The sequence below is a fragment of the Girardinichthys multiradiatus genome, chromosome 22, assembly GCF_021462225.1.
Source record: "Girardinichthys multiradiatus isolate DD_20200921_A chromosome 22, DD_fGirMul_XY1, whole genome shotgun sequence".
Classification (NCBI taxonomy): domain Eukaryota; kingdom Metazoa; phylum Chordata; class Actinopteri; order Cyprinodontiformes; family Goodeidae; genus Girardinichthys; species Girardinichthys multiradiatus.
Window position 1 is genome coordinate 16,434,342 of NC_061814.1, and position 20,223 is coordinate 16,454,564.

Genomic DNA, 20,223 nt, shown 5'->3' on the forward strand with positions numbered 1-20,223 from the left:
GGACTGAATGAAAATGTTAAACCTAGTTGAGAGACCTTTGTCAGTTTATGAATGAATGCACCCGACTCTGACTCACAGGCTCTTCTTCTGAAAAGCGAAATGTCGCAAAAATCAAAAGTACAGCCACCGCTTATTCCACAGGAAGTTTTCTGGTATTGTGCAATAGGAAGAAGGTGTATCCATGGTGACTTTGGCCATTTTGTCAGCAGCATTATAAACATTACCTATGACTTTCCCCTGCATGTAACCACTCTAAGAAACCCCTCTTAATGATGAATGAGTTTTTTTAACCAACCAGAATGGGTCTGTTTTAAAAAGGAACTGGAAGTTTTGACCTTTAGTTTATAGAACTGAAATACACATATCACACTTAGCAAATTACTTGACTATTCTTGATCCCAGATGTTGGCCTTATTGTAGTCTTATACAAACATATATATATATATAACAAAAACAAAAAAGAGGTTTAATAGAGATTTTACATTCAAGAAATAATTAAAGTTCATTGGTTTGTTACAAGATAAACTTTGGACACTGTTTCAATATTTACCAAAATTAAGCTGTAAATTGGCATAGATAAGGGCGTAGATTTTCACACAACATAAGAAGAAGATAAGTTAACACTTAAATAACTGACCATCAGCCAAATTTAGGAGGTTTTGGATCAGGAAGATTCAGTTGTCAAGGAAGACAGATGTGAGAATGATCTTCGAGAAGTAATTACTGCTACCCATTGGTCTGAGCACTGTTGCAAGGTTATTTCCTAATCTAGTAATGTAAAAAACATACAAAACATTTGCCAATTTCACAAGTGGACGTTCCAGAAAAAACTATCCGGATTTAAAAACCTTGTAACACATAGGGGATTGCAAAACACCAAAGAGCTGTATCTGAGCTTCTAGGGATAGTTCAGGGATGTTGAAGTGAGATTATGTATTAAAGATGATAAGTAGAGATAAGTAGTAAATATCTTATCAGCAGTAGATGACTCTTTTGATCTCTTCATTTAGTTTAGTTCCAAATTAGTTCATCCTGGAGGCTGAAGCTCATTGCTAGTCAGAGATGGTCAAAGGCCAGAGTCAATTTCTACCATCTTAACAGTACTCCATTCTCAAAAATGTCATAAGGGTTTATGCTAACACCATTTCATCAACATTCATTTTAAACAAGTTTGCATTGGGCAGTTATCAACTATGAAGATTGTGATTATTTACGCAGAAATAGGAGGTTGGGGGCAGTGCAACACCAATGGTCTTCCTGTGTGAAACACACACTAAGAAAAAACATGTAAAAGGTTTCTGATATAAATGTAAAGTAAGGCAAAAATGTAATAAATCTATAAAATCACTATAATATTGTGGGTTTTTACGCTAAAGCTAGAGGCTAGAAGATCTAAGACCAAAGCAGGGTTCTTCCTCAAAAGAGGGTCTCCGACGAGCAGTTAGCTTCAGCCCCAGGGATCAGCTGATCTGATGAGCAAAGTTCACAAAAACTACAAATAATTATTTTGTTTTCCTGAATGCAGCCCTAAATATGTATTATAGCATTATTGGCTGCAGTTGTTACATATTCAAAGGATGTTTTTAACGATGTGCCAATAACATAAGAACTTCTAACATTATCAACAAGGATGGGAAAAAGTCATCACTTCCTAACTCACAAGTAAGTCTCAAGTCTTTAGAGTCAAGTCAGAATTCCAGACTAAGAAGTATGAAGTCCAAGTCCTGTGGTGTAAATATCAAGTTATTAACAAGTCATAAAAAGTTATCCCTGAAACGCTATACATGTATAAGTGTTTTGTCACTCAGCATCTAAACGAACACTATTTATAAATTTTTAGATTCTTTCTTGAAGGCTTTTAACTCTGCCATATACTGGCAACTTTTGGCAGTCTGTTCAGGGTGTACAATACCCTTTTGCTTGCTGCTCAAGTCCAAGTCAAGTCACAAATCATTACTGTTCAAGTCAGGTCGAGTTGCAAGTCTTTTCTAATATAACCAAGTCAAGTCTCGAATCTGCACCTCTGATTATTAGCAAGTTATTACATTATTGGCTTTATAACATACAAAATGGACAAAATTATTGTATTATTGACCGGCATTACGTTATTTGCGGTTTTTACATTATTAGTTGCTACAGGATCTGTGTGGTAGGTTCACTATTAGTATGCCTCTTCTTTTTCAAATGAAAACAGCTTTTTGGGTCAACTTTAACCTTCCAACCAGCTTGGCAGTGTTTGAAAAAGAAACGTTTCTCAGTAATCACACAAGGCATCATAAAGTTATCACATTTGCGGATATGCGTGTAAATGTGATAGCACTCCCTAGTGACTCGCTGTAAGAAGAAACGATAAGAGGTGTACTGTGGAGGACTGATCCTGACAAAATTAAAAATAAAAGCAGAAATATATATATTTTGTTTTTCCTTTTCCTTAGACATGCATTTTCATCAAGAAATGTATATATTTTGTTTTTCTTTTTCCTTACACATGTTTTCATCAAGAAATGTATATATATTTTCTTTTTCCATTTCCTTAGACATGCATTTTCATCAAGAAATGTAAATATTTTCTTTTTCCTTTTCCTTAGACATGCATTTTCATCAAGAAATTTAAATATTTTCTTTTTCCTTTTCCTTAGACATGCATTTTCATCAAGAAATTTAAATATTTTCTTTTTCCTTTTCCTTACACATGCGTTTGTCCTTTTTACATTTCCTCGTCTCTCTTTTTCCTTTACCGTATGCATTTCTCCTTCATGATGCAAATGAGGAGGGCTGCCTTCTTCTCTCCAGCTCCTCTCCTATTGGCCAATAAACAGGAAGGAGGAGGATCCGTGTGCAGGCCGAGGGTGTGTCCCAATTCAGGGGCTGGATCCTTCCAAGTGCGTACTTGTGGGCTGATTACATCACAGCGCTGCGCGGAAGGTCTGTCAAATGCAGCAGACAAATGTGTCCTTCTTTTGCCCGATTTGAAGGATGAGTTGTGAGTATCCTTCGCGGTCCATCTTTTCCCATGATTCATTGCGGTCGAAGCGGTTTGGTCAAACAGGGGCAGCAATGGCGGACCACAGTGGCAAAAGCTGTGAGTAAACTGTGAAAAATTACACTTTCTGTGACACAAATGAACTTTTACAATGTTTTTAGTGTGGGAATATAACTGTGTAGACGTGAAAAATCTGCTTGATTTATCAAGGCATTGCTTAATTTCAAACGTGCTCCGACGTTTTCTGAGTTTTCCGCTCCCTCCGTAGTAACTGCCGGTTTGCCTCGCCAGTCCTACCAGCGGTGGAGCGAGCTAGACCCGGTAGAGATCTGACCGGACTATCGGCACTGAGCTCCCGCTGCCAGTCATCACATTGAACGTTAAACACAAGTGATTTCTAACAGTTTATGTTAGTATTATTTTAATGTAATGTGTCATTTGTTCATGTAAGTCGATTTGACATTACAGGTGATATTAAAGTTAACCTGAATAAATGGACGATTTTATGTAATCCTACGGTATCGCTGGAGAGTGTGATTGAGAATAAATAAGCTTTTAAATATTCATTTTTGATGAAGAAATATGCTATGTGTTTTTAAAAGTGTATTTATAATTCAGCTAACATTATAATTCATGATTCCAGGTACAGCTGAAGAGAAATACACTTTCAAATGTAAGCAAATCTCAGTAAAGAAGTGAAAAGTTTGAAAGAGCTTGTTTTAGGCATTTGCATAGAAATATTTTAATATGTTCTGCAAATGAAGACAAATATAAAATTAAAAAAGACTTTTTTTACACCGATATTAAGCAAGATGTTTTTTTGTTTTTTGTTTTTATTGTTTAGGTACAAAGGAGCAGACGGGCCAGTTTATTAAACTCAGGGGTGAGAACCACCACCTTTTTACTGGAGCTAAAAACTCAGCCACCGTGGCTTGGAGGTACAATAACAACATTCTTTGCAGTCAGTTTCTGTCCAGTTTCAAAAACTCCTATCTTTCTAACATACTTAAGTATGTTAATCACTGGATGGATATTTATGATATGTATCGCCCCACCGCCGGTAGGACTGGCGAGGCAAGCCAGGAGTTAATACGGCGGGAGCGGAAATCTCCGAAAACGTCGGAGCACGTTTGAAATTAAGCAATGTCTTGATAAATCAAGCAGATTTTTCACGTCTACACAGTTATATTCCCGCACTAAAAACATTGTAAAAGTTCATTTGTGTCACAGAAAGTGTAATTTTTCACAGTTTACTCATAGCTTTTGCCACTGTGGTCCGCCATGGCTGCCCCTGTTTGACCAAACCGCTTTGACCCGCAATGAATCATGGGAAAAGATGGACCGCGAAGGATACTCACAACTCATCCTTCAAATCGGGCAAAAGAAGGACACATTTGTCGGCCGCATTTGACAGACCTTCCGCGCCGCGCTGTGATGTAATCAGCCCACAAGTACCGACATGGAAGGATCCAGCTCCTGAATTAGGACACATCCTCGGCCTGCACATGGATCCTCCTCCTTCCTCTATATTGACCAATAGTAGAGGAGCTGGAGAGAAGAATGCAGCCCTCCTCATTTGCATCATGAAGGAGAAATGCATACGGTAAAGGAAAAAGAGTGACGAGGAAATGTAAAAAGAACAAAGGCATGTGTAAGGAAAAGGGAAAAGAAAATATTTACATTTCTTGATGAAAATGCATGTGTAAGGAAAAGGAAAAACAAGATATATACATTTCTGCTTTTATTTTTAATTTTGTCAGGATCAGTCCTCCATAGTGTACAAGTCTACCAGCAGGCTGATGTTTAGCAACCCAGTTCCTCAAAGATAAACACTCTACTTAGAGTCAACTTAAATTACATTACGACCACTGCTTTATAGTGTTATTTTCAATGCAGCTTTTACTGGAGCTAAAGTTGTATTTAATCAGCTATTTACCCAAACAAAAATCCTTCATGTGGTTTTTTTGTACCACTAGGGGGCAGAGAAACCGTTCCAGAGTAATTTCACACCCGTCACTTTCCATGTATGATGGTGTTAATGAGATTTCCTCGCAGATGCTCTCAATACAATAAAATATTGTTTTTTAAAATATCTAACCTTTTCCAAATGTTTTGTAATTTTGGGTATATTATTTACCATTTATGTTTGTTTCAATTTTCATTTGTTTTCTGGTGAAAAAAATTAGGTCATTGTCAACATTCATCCATCCATCAAGGTACCTATATTCAGGTGTGATTGGGCGAGAGGTGGACACCATGGACTATATTAATCTGTGTACAATACTACTGATGTTTAAATGTAAAATATATCATCCTGGATTTATGTTGTATTTTATGACATTTTTGAATGTAAGTGTTCATAATGGAACCATGCCATTTTGAAGCCATCATACCAGGGATGTGCTGGTGTCATTGTGCAAGATTTAGCAAAAGATAAAAAATCAATTTTAACTTTAGCAAAAGCATGCAAACATAAGCCCGAAATAACTTTCCATCTAAATAAAATACAACATTAATTCAGATGTTTTGGTAGGTTTGAAAGGTTGTTCTTTTTAAAACGCATTTAGTCATTAAAACCAGGAAAAAATATTTAATTAGAGATTTCCTTGGTACAGAATCCGTCCAACTCAGAGAGCAGACAATACTACAGCTCCCATCGACACTTTGCGTTTACGGAAGTGGGAACCTTAGCGGCACAGCAGATGGATGCTTCATTTGTCGAACTACAGCACACTGGTGATTCAGGAGGGGCGGTGATGTCGTTACTGATACAAAAGACTGATGCCGTTTTTCGTAAAGAAGCCAGTGAATAAAAACAAACACCGCCTTCCTGAGCCTTGATTGTCGTTATGACGCGCTGGGTATAATGGCTGTTGATGGGATGTTGTGCGTAGCCTAGCAGGTTTATTGACTGTCTGAATGTGATTTAGTGAAGGTTATATATCAATGAAACCATTTGACTCAGATGAAGAGGAGGCAGAGCAGCTGGGCACCAAGGAGAAGGAGCTGAGACGTAAGCTGAGGCTTTACTGAGCCGCGTTTGCTAGCTTGCTTTGGAGGGAGCTGCTAAATGTAGATGTGTTAAAGGCTAATTACTGCTCTGTATTTATAAGTTAAGTTAACTTAAATACGCAGAGGTTTGTCTGTCAAGACATCAAAGGTTCTAGCATTTATTAAGCAAACATGAGTTAAAAGTGACACAACTGTTAATATTAGGAGTCTAGTCCATTTTTCTTAGAGGGTGTAAAATGTTTTATCAAAGTAATACTAAATTTAGGAGTTTTCACCTTGCAAAGCCAAGCTTTTTAAGAAAATGCGAGATCTTGAAACAAGAGCTTAGTGAATATTTCAGTTTTGCATTCACTCATATTTGAGAAATTCCTTAATGATTCATTTTAAGACCTAACTGCTAAATCCAATCTCCTATCACAGAGTATCGAGGTCTAAAAGTGCCCCAATACAAACAATAATTCGTTAATTTATGAAAAAAAACAAGAATTAAAAAATAAACACGTATAGCCATAATTATTTGGATGTTTCAATAATTTATATTGAATCATATTTTAACAATTAAAACCAATATACATATTTAATTATCTGTATGTTAAAGACATATTTATTAATTTCAGAATATGTTTATTTAATTAGAAATAATTCAAATTGTTGATCTTTCTCAACTAATAGACCCTAACATCTGATTGGTTAATATGGACGCAAAGTCTACTTTAGACCAATCACCTTCACTATAGCAGTGTTAGCCCCACCTACTGTTTTAGACGGTCCCCTGCTTCAGCACACCTGATTTTAATGATTGTCTGATTAACAGGCTTTTGCTGAACTGCAATCATTTGGCTCAGCTGTGGTAAAGCAGGGAAACATCTAAAACATGCGTGTTCCTTGAGGACCAGGGCTGAAAAACACTGGGTTAGGCTGTTCTGCAGTGTTCTTCAGCACGGCAGCAAAATTATACTAGATTTTCTAAGTAAACTGAAAAAAAAAAATATATATATATAAAAATATTTATTAACTATGTATTTTATAAATATATAGGCTCATTTGTTCAAATTTACTTAGTCCTACATTCCAAATAATCATTTGGCGATTTGTTATTTATAAATTAGAATCAGCTTTATTGCCAAGTTTGTGCACACAACATGGGATTTGACTCGGTACACTTTGCTCTTAGTGAAGTTTTTTTTTGACAATATAAATAAATGGAAATAAAAAATATCTTTTTAAATGTAGATATATTTAAAAGTTACTTTACAAGAGAAGATAATGTGAGATCAGTTCAAGCATGCTTGGTGTGGTTCTGGAACTGAAATGTGACTGATCTGAAGTTTGGCCAGATTGGCCAAATAGATGTTTTTATTTAATGTGCCACATTGACAGTTAAAATTATGTCACTATGTTCTGTAGCACAGGATCTATAGAAAAATGAAATACTTGAAGAATAATTTTATTGCCTATATTATATTACATTTTATTGTTTCTACATTCAGGTTATGGGCTTTTTTGTATTTAAGAAACTATTGAACCATTTTGATAAATATAGTTTATTTTATGTATTTAATGTAGCCATTTCCAATTTATTTTAAATGATTAATTATTGACTTATTTAATTATAGGGTTGTAGCATTTTTGGCCCCTCAAACTATCCCGAAGGATGATGAAGTTTCTGTTTTTCCTTCAGTTTCTGAAGTCTCCCATATTTTATCTTTGTATTTTCTATAAGTAAATATTTTATATGTGGAAGGTTTTATTTTGTTTAGTATTTGAATTATATTTGTTTAAAAAAAGAAAAACAAAATCACTTTACTTGGTAGATTTTATTGGTCAAAAATGTTATGATTATCCAAGAAATTTCACATGTAAGCAACTGGATATAAAATTGATACAGAAGATAAATATTTCTGTTCTTCTCGTTATTCTGTAAACGGTCGTAATTTGACTTTGGAGCCATTTACATTCGTAAACATCTGCCAGGTTAAAGCGTTTGCTTTAGCTTGTGTTTGCATAGATCCTCAAACAAGGTTGCAGAAAATAAGTAACAAATATCTTGGGATGTTTGTTTCAGACAAATGAAGTACGATCTAAAGGTGTGAAGCTGGACAAACCACGCCTTGTATAGGAAATATGATGTTTTCATAAGACAAAAATTATAGCTATGCGAGATTTTACCAGAAAAAGAGTTTATTTTACTCCTACTTTTGCCCAGTAACTAAAGAGAAGCCTGTAAATCTTACTCCACCTGCTGTTCAAGTGTGGAAGTGGTCGCAACTTGTGGGATTTTAAATCTTGCATCAGGAAACACATGATGAAAATAAACTAAAATAAAAGCTTTATAGCCAAGAAGTTATTTTTACTTAACTTAAATCTACCTCCACTGGTTACTGTGTTACTGCTGGTAAAAACAAGCAGCTGCAATCTAAAATAATTACTTTGAGACAATTTACTGCTTTGTGTATACTGACTGTAGAGCGGGCCAACCAGAGCATCCAACAGCTGAGCAGTGCTCTGGAGCAGCTGAACGCTGATGGAGAGGACGTCCGAGCTGGTCCAGCTAACTTCCTCACAATGGCGGCTGAAGAGGACACGGCAGCGTGGAGTCACAAGACGCAGAGTGAAGCAGGTAAGTTACTGTTTTACTATTTATTTACAGTCAGTCAGAGATTTAATCCCTGTGGCGCACCACCTCAAAATGTCCCTGCTCTTGATCATGTTATCAGAACCATAATGAAATCTTTGCCTCGTCTGTTGTGTTTAGTTAACCAGCTGAAGAGCCTCCTTCTGAAGCAATGCAGAGAAATCCCCACCCCTCTCTCTCCTTCAGAGAAGCGATCTCCTTCCAAGGTAGACATGCAGCATTAAATGGTTACAGATTTTTATCTGCAGAAAAGCTATTATAACACAATAATCAGGATACAATGCCTTTTTAATATGTGGTTATGATCAAAACCATGCAGGCTTATCCATGATTTCATTACTGTGCTGTTCTCCTTTTATGGCTCGACCCAACCCCCCTACTCCCCTCTTAGAGAGTGCAGCAGGAAGGCAGGCCCAGTTTGCCTGCCCTTCAGGACCTGGTTCCACTGAGTTATGATCAGTCTGAGTACATCCAGCACCTAGAAGCTGAAGTAAAGTTCTGCAAGGTTTGTGCTCAAAAATGTGTATGTATGCAAATGGTACCCTCCTCATTTTGGCACCCCCAATAATGATGTAAAAAAAATCCTTAATGTAAGTTTATCTTTTACTGCGGTAGATTAATCTCACATCTCAAATCTAACCTTTTAATTTGAGTCCTTTGTTTCATTGGAGAAAAAAAAAAGTATATTTTGTTATATTTTTTTGTTTACAAAATCAGTGGTGGCACAAATATTGACATCCTTGCCAGTGATTTTTATACAACCACTTTTTGCCTAAAGGACAGACCTTGGCACACCAAACAATTATTTCACTACGTTTCCCCGTCATACCCAAAGGCTGCATTTCTGCTATTGCCATAAATATTGCAGACATTTTACACGTCCCTCCACGCTTATTTGCTGCCACTAAGTGGCAAGGGCACTGGCGATATGTGTCTGTATATACTATATAATCTCTCTTACTAATATTCTAATAGGACCAGTTTCCTGTGCTTATTTTGTTTTAGGAGGAGTTGCAAGGACTGAAACACCGGATTAGAGTGGTGGTGGTGGAAAATGAGAAGCTGCAGTCTGAACTCAAATCCAAGGTTGTGGATCAATCTCTGAACAATTACCCAATTTATAACTCTATGAAAATCAGCGTCATAATTATTTAAAAGTAATAAAAGTATATGTTACCAAACTAACTCATTACATTTCCTTCTGGCTTCTTCAGGTGCACAGCAGCAGCTTGATAGCCTCAAAAACAGATCACAACACATGGAGAAATGATCTGGTAAGCCTAATGTATGGTATTCTTTACTGTCGCCCATAGCAATACTGTATGTTATCAGCCTTCATTGCATATTGAAGTGAAACCTCTTCAACATAAAGCAGTGCACATGAACCATGCAAAGTGAACATACCTTGCCCTGGAAACCTTATTTTCCCCTTACGTCTCTCTTCTGATTTAGCTTTTTGTCATGCTTACATGTTTTAGATCACCAACCACATTTTAATATCTAACTCACTCTTTGCAAGATTGTTTTAACTCTGCCACATCGGAGAATTTCTTAGCATAAATGACCGATGAATGACAGTGCATGTTAATTGTATTGAAGTCTAGACTTTGACTGGGCCATTCCAAGATCTGCTTTTTTTTTTTTTTAAATTCAGAGGCGACTTTGCTCACTGGTGTCTTGGGCATCATTGTCCCCTGCATAACTCAAGCACTCATGAGCTCTGTCATTGTCTGATTGCCAGACATTCCTTTAAGACTTTCTTGTAGCCAGGGTAGTTCATGCTGGCCTAAAATACAGCAAGTCTTCTGGGTCGTGAAGCAGGAAAGCAGCCCCAGACCATTACACTGCCACCACTGTGATACCTAGTGTTTTGTACAATAGATATAACTGGACGCACGCCTTCCATAACCCTCCACTTTTGAGTCACTGAATATTTGTCTAAAGGTCTTTGGGTATCTTTTAAGATGTGTGTTTAAAAAATACGAGACATTTTCTTCCCCCACAGTCTTCTGGTGATTCATGAAGCCTGCAGTGCTTTAGGTGCAATTCTGGGTTATTGTGTGACTTCTTGGATGAGTTTTGCTTTTAGAGATTGTTTTGCGTACTTTATGTTGTCAGACAGGTTCTACTTAAATAATTTATTAATTCTACGGATCTGGTAGTAATCAGGCCTTGGTGTGGTTACTGAAACTGAGCTCAGCTGTCTAAAATAGGTGATCATTTATTTTATGATTTAACACAGGCGGGGATACCTTTTTCACATAGAGCAAGGTTGGTCTGGAGATCGTTTTTTTTCTCTTAGTCAATCAAATCCTCAATTAAAAACAGCTTTTTGTGTTTACTCAGGTTATCTTTGTTTGATGTTAAAATTAGTTTGGTGATCTAAAAAGCAAAAACAGAAGAGATCTGAAAGAGGGCAAAAACCTTTTCACAGCACTGTCATCAGAAGCCTGAATGTCATAGACTATTTTAATGGAGTCTTTTAATGGTTCATAACAGGGTTTAATAAGTATTGAGTCATATGGGAGTTAAAATGATTTAATAATTTTACTAAATTTCATTTAGTCCCTTGAGTTTTTGAAATAGTGTTGACAGTATACTTTGTTTCGTGGAAGACTGTTGTGAAGTCATAATTTAATGACTCCATTCTGTCCTGTCACACACGGATGAAGGAGCAGTTAAAAGGGATCCACCAGGCCCAGATTGAAAGCTTGGAGGCTCAGGTCATCTCTCTCAGGTCAGTTTCATACATCATAATGTCCACAAAGAGTCTTTTCAAAGCAATACACAATAAATCTTTTTCTCCCCATTCCCTTTGACATTGTTATATACCTTTCGCTTTTGTTAACAGAACGGATCTGTCAGTGAGTCAGAAGGAGTGTGAGGAGGTGAAGGTTCGTCTTAGACACAAAGAGAAGCAGGTTGCAGAAGCATTACCGGCTGATGGAGCTCCCCGTGTGGCCGGGTTGTGTCTGCAGTGTGCGCAGCATGAAGCAGTGTTGGCTGGAACTCATGCAAACCTGCATGTGCAGGCTATTGACAGGCTCACAAAGTAATTCTGTCATCACATATTAGTACAACCAGATCAGCAATATGAAAAAAGACTAATTGTGCTCTTCCTACTTTTTATTTCTCAGGGAACGGGATGAATTACTGGCAGCTCTATGCGCAGTGCGGGTGAGTCAACAGGAGGCCCAACAGAGGGAGTGGTCAGCTTGTCTCCAGGTCAAACAGGCTGTGGAGATGGCAGAAGAAGCTAATCTACAAAAAGCTAGGGTCAGTATTAAAAAGTTGTTCGGACTGACTGACCTTCATTTCTTAAAGTAATGATGGCCACTCGTTTTTCTTTACTTAGCTGCTTTTTTCTTGCCATAATACAAATTCTAACAGTCTATTCAGTAGGACTATCAGCTGTGTACTGTATCCACCTCCTGCACAACACAACTGATGGTCCCAACCCCATTTATAAGGCTTGAAATCCCACTTATTAAACCTGACAGGGCACACCTGTGAAGTGAAAACCATTTGAGGTGACTACCTCTTGAAGCTCATCAACAGAATGTCAAGAGTGTGCGGAGCAGTAAAAGGTGGCTACTTTGAAGAACCAAGAATATAAGACATATTTTCAGTTGTTTCACACTTTTTTGTTCAGTATCTAATTCCACATGTGTTAATTCATAGTTTTGATGCCTTCAGTGTGAAGCTACAATATTTATAGTCATGAAAATAAAGACAACTCTTTGAATGAGAAGGTGTGTCCAAACTTTTGGTCTGTACTATATATATAGTATAGATATATACATATATACACACACACATACATATAGTTAGTTCTGATAAGCTTTCTGCATCCATTTGTACGCGAGTAGGTGGAGGTGCGATGTGAGCAGTTATCCAGGGAGCTGTTACGGCAGAGGGAGCAGCTGGACAGAGAAACACATGCAATGCAGGCCAAGATGACAGAGGCCAGAGAGGAGGGCCGGGCGGAAACACGCAAACAAAAAGAAGAGCTAGCACAAATGGTAAATCTTAGAGTGCTTAATACCAAACCATGTCATTGCACTTTATTGGTGTTTTGTGTGATAGATTGTCACATAATTATGAAGAAGGAAGGAAGGAAAGTGATGCATGGCTTCTAAAAAGACAGTCCTGCAAGAGGAACCTGTTACAAGCAGCTAAAGACTTGAGACTGGACCTTCCAGCAGGACGACTTTAAATATATAGCCAGAGCTACGCTGAAATGTTTTAGATCAAAGTATATTCATGTATTAGAATAACCCAGTTCTAAATCTATGTGAGTTTATGGCTTAATCTGAAAATTGGTGTTCACAGATGTTCTCTATCCAGTCTGAGTCATTGACTAATGGCGCTAAATATAAAGGGATCCATCAATGCTGGTTGCTGGTTCATCACATCAAATCTCAATACATTAAATCGAAAGGGATTACTTGTCATATAAAGTCAGTCAGTCATTTTCTACCGCTTATTCCATAGTGGGTCACGGGGGAGCTGGTGCCTATCTCCAGCAGTCTATGGACGAAAGGCAGGGTACACCCTGGACAGGTCGCCAGTCCATAAAGTGTTGAAAAAAATTAAGTTAAAGGGGTATGATATTTTCATAAGGCACTCTATATGTGGATCCAGTACTCGGAAACCTGGTTGTAGTTAGTTCTTGTGTTAATGCAAGCTTCAGTTCTGGTTTCTCTGAAACATTTTGTTGTACATGGTTTCATTATGGGAGTAATGGAAAATTATGATCTGGGCGGAGGTTAAATGAAGTAAATTGGATCATCTTTATTTTGTTAATTGGTTTATAGAGAAAAACTTGTTTTCTTAATGAAATGTCATTTAAAAACAATGTCTGTGTTACAGGCGTCCAGCCTTTCTCAGCGTGTAGCCGAGCTGGAAGGACAGCTAGACCGAGCTCACAGAGACAGGAGTTCACTGACCAATCAGCTGGAGGACACGCTCAGCAAGCTAACCTATCAGGAGCAAGACAACGCCAAGGTGCACTGATTTATTTGCAGGAAACACTTCATTCTCTGTTCACATTTAGTTAAAGCTTTTCCCATTTTTAAATCAAAAGATAGCAACTGTTCAATGATCAGGGACAGGCTGTTTTTAACTGATGAAGCTTGCACTGTTGACTTGTAATGTTCTTATATTTCCAGTAGATGGCACCAGAACATCTGTTTTTGGTATTTGTTTTTAGTCTCAAATAAGATTAAGAGTTTTTCAGTTTCATCATGCTTAGGCTTGATTTTAGTTCTGTTAACTGTGGAATTAATGCGGTCTTTATAGGAGGAGCGATAAAAGTATTTAAACACACCATATATGGATCAGAGAGTTTTAGTAAGGAATGTTTTTCTATTAGATGTCAGGGTGTGATGACCCAGTTAAAGCTTATTCAAAGCAAAGATGTATCGCAAGGTACTTTGGAACCAGCTAACTATGATTCAGTGGCTATGTTGTAGAAGTTGTGAGTTGTTTCTTAGTTGTTGCAGTCTTCCTCAGGTGTGTATGGATCTGCGATATCAGCTGAGTAATGCCAACCTGAAAAAAGAGGAGGCTGAGAGAGAACGTAGAGAGCTGAAGGCCAAGACGAGCAGAGAGAAGGAGAAAGCATCACAGGTATGTTTTCATTCAGCCTCTAAATTTCCTGTTTTATATCATGTAGCTTTATTTTTGTGTTGGCAACAGATAAATTGGAATAATTGATCCTTTTAACTGATAATTGTAATATAAAGGCTTTTTTGATGAATAGGAAATAAAACTAAAACAACCATACAAATAATTATTTTTTGCATAAAATTACAGGTTCATCTTAAAATAATAGACTATGAGCAAAAAGTTATTTTTTTCAGTGATTTAATTAAAAAAATGAATAGTGGCCTTCAGCTTAACTGCATACTTGATCTGGTCTACAGGTCCTTCTCAAAATATTAGCATATTGTGATAAAGTTCATTATTTTCCATAATGTCATGATGAAAATTTAACATTCATATATTTTAGATTCATTGCACACTAACTGAAATATTTCAGGTCTTTTATTGTCTTAATACGGATGATTTTGGCATACAGCTCATGAAAACCCAAAATTCCTATCTCACAAAATTAGCATATCATTAAAAGGGTCTCTAAATGAGCTATGAACCTAATCATCTGAATCAACGAGTTAACTCTAAACACCTGCAAAAGATTCCTGAGGCCTTTAAAACTCCCAGCCTGGTTCATCACTCAAAACCCCAATCATGGGTAAGACTGCCGACCTGACTGCTGTCCAGAAGGCCACTATTGACACCCTCAAGCAAGAGGGTAAGACACAGAAAGAAATTTCTGAACGAATAGGCTGTTCCCAGAGTGCTGTATCAAGGCACCTCAGTGGGAAGTCTGTGGGAAGGAAAAAGTGTGGCAGAAAACGCTGCACAACGAGAAGAGGTGACCGGACCCTGAGGAAGATTGTGGAGAAGGGCCGATTCCAGACCTTGGGGGACCTGCGGAAGCAGTGGACTGAGTCTGGAGTAGAAACTTCCAGAGCCACCGTGCACAGGTGTGTGCAGGAAATGGGCTACAGGTGCCACATTCCCCAGGTCAAGCCACTTTTGAACCAGAAACAGTGGCAGAAGCGCCTGACCTGGGCTACAGAGAAGCAGCACTGGACTGTTGCTCAGTGGTCCAAAGTACTTTTTTCGGATGAAAGCAAATTCTGCATGTCATTCGGAAATCAAGGTGCCAGAGTCTGGAGGAAGACTGGGGAGAAGGAAATGCCAAAATGCCAGAAGTCCAGTGTCAAGTACCCACAGTCAGTGATGGTCTGGGGTGCCGTGTCAGCTGCTGGTGTTGGTCCACTGTGTTTTATCAAGGGCAGGGTCAATGCAGCTAGCTATCAGGAGATTTTGGAGCACTTCATGCTTCCATCTGCTGAAAAGCTTTATGGAGATGAAGATTTCAATTTTTCAGCACGACCTGGCACCTGCTCACAGTGCCAAAACCACTGGTAAATGGTTTACTGACCATGGTATCACTGTGCTCAATTGGCCTGCCAACTCTCCTGACCTGAACCCCATAGAGAATCTGTGGGATATTGTGAAGAGAACGTTGAGAGACTCAAGACCCAACACTCTGGATGAGCTAAAGGCCGCTATCGAAGCATCCTGGGCCTCCATAAGACCTCAGCAGTGCCACAGGCTGATTGCCTCCATGCCACGCCGCATTGAAGCAGTCATTTCTGCCAAAGGATTCCCGACCAAGTATTGAGTGCATAACTGTACATGATTATTTGAAGGTTGACGTTTTTTGTATTAAAAACACTTTTCTTTTATTGGTCGGATGAAATATGCTAATTTTGTGAGATAGGAATTTTGGGTTTTCATGAGCTGTATGCCAAAATCATCCTTATTAAGACAATAAAAGACCTGAAATATTTCAGTTAGTGTGCAATGAATCTAAAATATATGAATGTTAAATTTTCATCATGACATTATGGAAAATAATGAACTTTATCACAATATGCTAATATTTTGAGAAGGACCTGTATCTCCCTCTTGAAAATGCTCCATAGATTCCCTGTGGGGTTTAGGTCAGGCCAGTTTGTTGCCTAATGAAGCACTGTAATGACATGATCCTTAAAACAACGTTGGTAATATTGACTGGGAAGGAAGTCAGAATCTCCATAAAGCTCGTCAGGAGAAAGAATCGTGAAATGCTCTTAAAATATTCTGGTAGACAGCTATGTTGACTTTGGACTTGATGAAACACAGTGGGCCAACACCAGCAGATGTCATGGATTCCTAAATCATCTCTGACTGAGGAGACTTGGTTCTGGACCTCATTCAGCTTAGATTATGTGCCTCTCCACTGTTCCTCCAGATATTAATATCCAAATCAAATGCAAACTTTCATCTGAAAAGATGACTTTGGACGACTAATGGTTCTGTCCCTTTATCTCCATAGCCCAGGTAAGAAGCCCCAGATGTTGTCTCTGATTCATCTCAAGGCTGCAGTTATCCCTCCTGCTTCTGCACCTTGTCCTTCCATACATACTTTCCACTAATAGGCTTGGATACAGCACTCTGTGAACAGCCAGCTTCTTTAGCAGTGCCTCTTGTTGCTTACGCGGAGGGGTTGATACCTGTCAAGTTGGAAGTCCTGCCTATGATTATGTAGATCATAACATTTCTGAAATAAGAATCTTGTTTGTTTGTCTTATAAAACACAAATACTGACAGTGAATTTTGGGTTGTCATTAGCTGTAACCTGTAACTATCTAAACAACCAGAAATAAATGCTTGCATGTAATGAATCCATACAATGAGTTTGACTTTCTTAAATGAATTACTGATATTACCCTTTTATTGATAATATAATTTATTCAGATAAAAACAAGTTGGTAGCTGATTCTGTTTGTTTTTGTATTATACCCCTTTTTAATACTCTACCTCTAATCAGGGTCACAGTTTTCTTCCGCTGTTATTTTGGTAGCTATAGAGTTTGGCAAAAACTCTCATCTAATGCTTTATTTTTTTGTTTCTTAAGGGAAATGTGCATTGCAACCTATTAGTTTTTTTTATTCTTGGCTTATCAAGTCTTCATATCATTGTAATCATGGTTAATGTTGTAAATGTGTGATGGCAGAAAATGGGTGTTGTGAAAGATTTCCTCATCTCTGCTAACTTCTCTTCTTCCCTCTCTGTGGGACAGGAAGTGGAAAGTCTGAGCTCAGAGCTGGTTTGCTGTCGGCAGCGTTTGGAGGTGGCCCAAAGGGTTGGGAGCCAATGGCAGACCAAAGCCCTGAGCCTAGAGGAACAGCTGGCAAATGCCCAGCACCAACTGCACCTCACCAGGTAGTACCTAATCCTATTATACATGCCACCACACTCACACAAACACACACACTCATGGGCACACAGCACTCCCCTCTGCCCAGCCCCTGCCCAGCTCAGCTCAGCCCAGTCCAGTTCAGACCAGCACACCAACTGTACCACACCAGGTAACAGTTAATCCTATTATACAAGCCCCACACAAATACAAACGTGCATGCACGCCGCTGTGCGGTGGTCCCGGTACCAACTGGACCTCACTAGGTCACCTCTAATCCTGTTAAGCATGCCACAACATAGTGCAATAAACATGCTCACACACATGCACGCTGCCCGCTTCGTGCCACCAGGCCAGTGCCAGCCCAGCAGCAGCTCCAGCAGAGCCAAAATATCGCCTAAGCCTTTCTTCTATCCCTGGCGTGCACACACGCCTCAACACACCCAAACACAACAGCGTGGCTGATGGTCACTGGACAGCCTGGCCTCCGTGCCACCTGCCCGTGCTCTGCACCCGTCCTCACTGTGGGCACTACCGGCTCTCTCAGTCTATTTTCTTTAGATTTTTCAGATATTCTCTATTTTATTTCCCTGAAGTCCTCTGATATTGTTTTATATGTTTATTCCACATATTTATCTGAAAGATTTTCTGTATTTTCTCTTTCAGCTCTTTCAGAATTCTTCCTCACCATCCTTGATAACCCTAAAGTGCTCCAAAGGAGTCATTTTACTCATACTATTAAACACAATATTCCTTTCCTTTCCTTTACTTTCCTTTCCTCCTGTCATCTGCTGACTGCTGTTGCCCTCTCCCCACACCATTCCCTGCCAAACTCAGCCAGACCACGCCAGCCACTCAGGACTCTGTCTCACCCCCGTTGTCCACAGCCGATGTGTGTGAGATGGGCACAGATGTGGCAGAAATGTCCCGTGGTGCTGGAGGCTGTGGGGTGCTAGTTTGCGTGATCTGTGTGGACTTATGTGTTGGTGTGTGTGTGTGTGTGTTCATGTCCATTGCAGCTCCTTGCTCTCATCTGTGTTTAAGTGTTTGTCAGCTTGCCAGCAGTTACACATTGGCTTCATGGTGGGCTCTTGCGTGTTTTAAAGCAAGAGATGAACGATGTGTGTGTGTGTGTGTGTGGGGGGGTGTGATTTTATTTTTTTATTTTTTTTTCACCAGCTGTGGAGAATGATGTGCATATTAATGTGGCAAACACAATGACTTTGACCTGTATTGGATTAACCACTGCACTGAACCGTTTTACTTCCTGTGTGTCAGTCTGTGCATGAGAGAGTTTATAGTTTTATCTGTCCTCTGACGCGCTTTAGATGTTTGACAGCTGTTGACTTGGCCTAGGACGTAACCATTAAAATTCAATATTGGTCATTATAAGCAAAGGCCACCTAAAATTTTAATTTATATTGATGTATTTCCGTTCTAAAAGTTTAATATTCTTGCATTCGCCCTACATGAAATTTGTGAAAGCTTAGAGGCCAGACGTCTCCTCATCTACAAAAATTAAGTGTGTCAGTTTGCCTCTTCAGGAATTTATATCCCCGTTTGGTACCCATGTGTTGCCATTTTGTCCCTTTTTTCTAATGTTTTGTTCACATAAACAGTTTATATTTCTTTATAGGTTAGTAGTTATGTGAATTAAGGAGATAAATGGACAAAACAGGGCAACATATCTAACATTCAGTTTAATTTAATTGTATATTGGGTCCTGAAAGCTTTACTTGACACCCTATATCTATTTACGATGTGTGCACAATATTAGACAAGTTGTTTTTTTGAGGATTCCTTTTTATTATTAAACAGTTACAGTTTTGGCTTTCTTGTGAGAATATCTGTTTGCACAGACAGAGAGCAAAATTAATATTAAATGGGGAACAAATGTGTGTAGCCTCCCTTCTTTTCAAAAATAATACAAATGCTTCTATTTATGGAGTCTGCTAGTTTCTTTATCTGTTGACGATTAAACCTCTGTAGCAGCACCCTAAGGCTCCCAGACAGTGTTTCAAGGTAGATCTCCTGTTTAAGAGGCGTCCACAAATTCCTAATAGGGTTTCAGTCAGATGAGGAAGGGGGAACCATTATTGGAGCATCTTCACCCCAAAAGGGTCCAACTAGCTCATCTTTAGTAATACCAGCCCATACCAGCACCCCACCTCCACTTTGCTTGCATCTGAGTCGAAGTGGAGCTACGGGCCGTCTCTGATCCAGCCACAGGCCCCTCATCTGCTCCGTCTAAGATCTGAACCCCTTGTACTTCTGGACCCTCCAGGGAGGTTGCAGTTTTTGAAAATAACAGCAGCACTCGGGTCACTCTCGAGATCAATGCTGATTCATTAATGTTTGAATCTAGGGCCCAGATCAGAGTTGGTTTAAAAGGTGTATAAACAAGGTGACACATGTGTCTTCATGTCTCTGGAACTGTTTCATGTTACATTACAACAATAAACTTTGTCATTTATATCATTAGATATAATGAACATACACAAAGTAGACTTCAGATGTCAGTAAATAGAGTCCACCTGTGTGTAATTTATTCTCTATGTAAATACAGATGTTCTGTAAAGGCCTATGGGGTGGAGATCCACACCTCAGGTCGGAGAATTTGTCGACAAGACAATTATCATTAATGCACTCCACAGGTCTGGCTATACAACCATTAGTATTCCTGGTTGCAGTTTTCTAAGGCAAACATGTAAAAGAAAGTGATCTGGTTAGTTAGTTTGGACCTAAGATTAGCTTTTGGCCAACGTGCAAAATGTT

General features: G+C 38.7%; 1 protein-coding gene across 1 annotated transcript in view; it reads left to right on the forward strand.

Annotated features, from left to right (window-relative positions):
* Positions 1-5,902: 5,902 nt before the first annotated feature.
* LOC124858603 (serologically defined colon cancer antigen 8 homolog) overlaps positions 5,903-20,223 on the forward strand; it is a 64,349-nt gene continuing 50,028 nt past the window's right edge. The window contains exons 1-13 of the mRNA XM_047350660.1: positions 5,903-5,996; positions 8,463-8,615; positions 8,751-8,836; positions 9,022-9,135; positions 9,636-9,716; positions 9,845-9,904; positions 11,303-11,367; positions 11,482-11,682; positions 11,768-11,906; positions 12,500-12,652; positions 13,503-13,637; positions 14,145-14,261; positions 17,332-17,474. Of these exons, the coding sequence (XP_047206616.1) occupies positions 5,930-5,996; positions 8,463-8,615; positions 8,751-8,836; positions 9,022-9,135; positions 9,636-9,716; positions 9,845-9,904; positions 11,303-11,367; positions 11,482-11,682; positions 11,768-11,906; positions 12,500-12,652; positions 13,503-13,637; positions 14,145-14,261; positions 17,332-17,474 (1,514 nt within the window). The 5' untranslated portion in view covers positions 5,903-5,929. The remainder of the gene's footprint in view (positions 5,997-8,462; positions 8,616-8,750; positions 8,837-9,021; positions 9,136-9,635; positions 9,717-9,844; positions 9,905-11,302; positions 11,368-11,481; positions 11,683-11,767; positions 11,907-12,499; positions 12,653-13,502; positions 13,638-14,144; positions 14,262-17,331; positions 17,475-20,223) is intronic.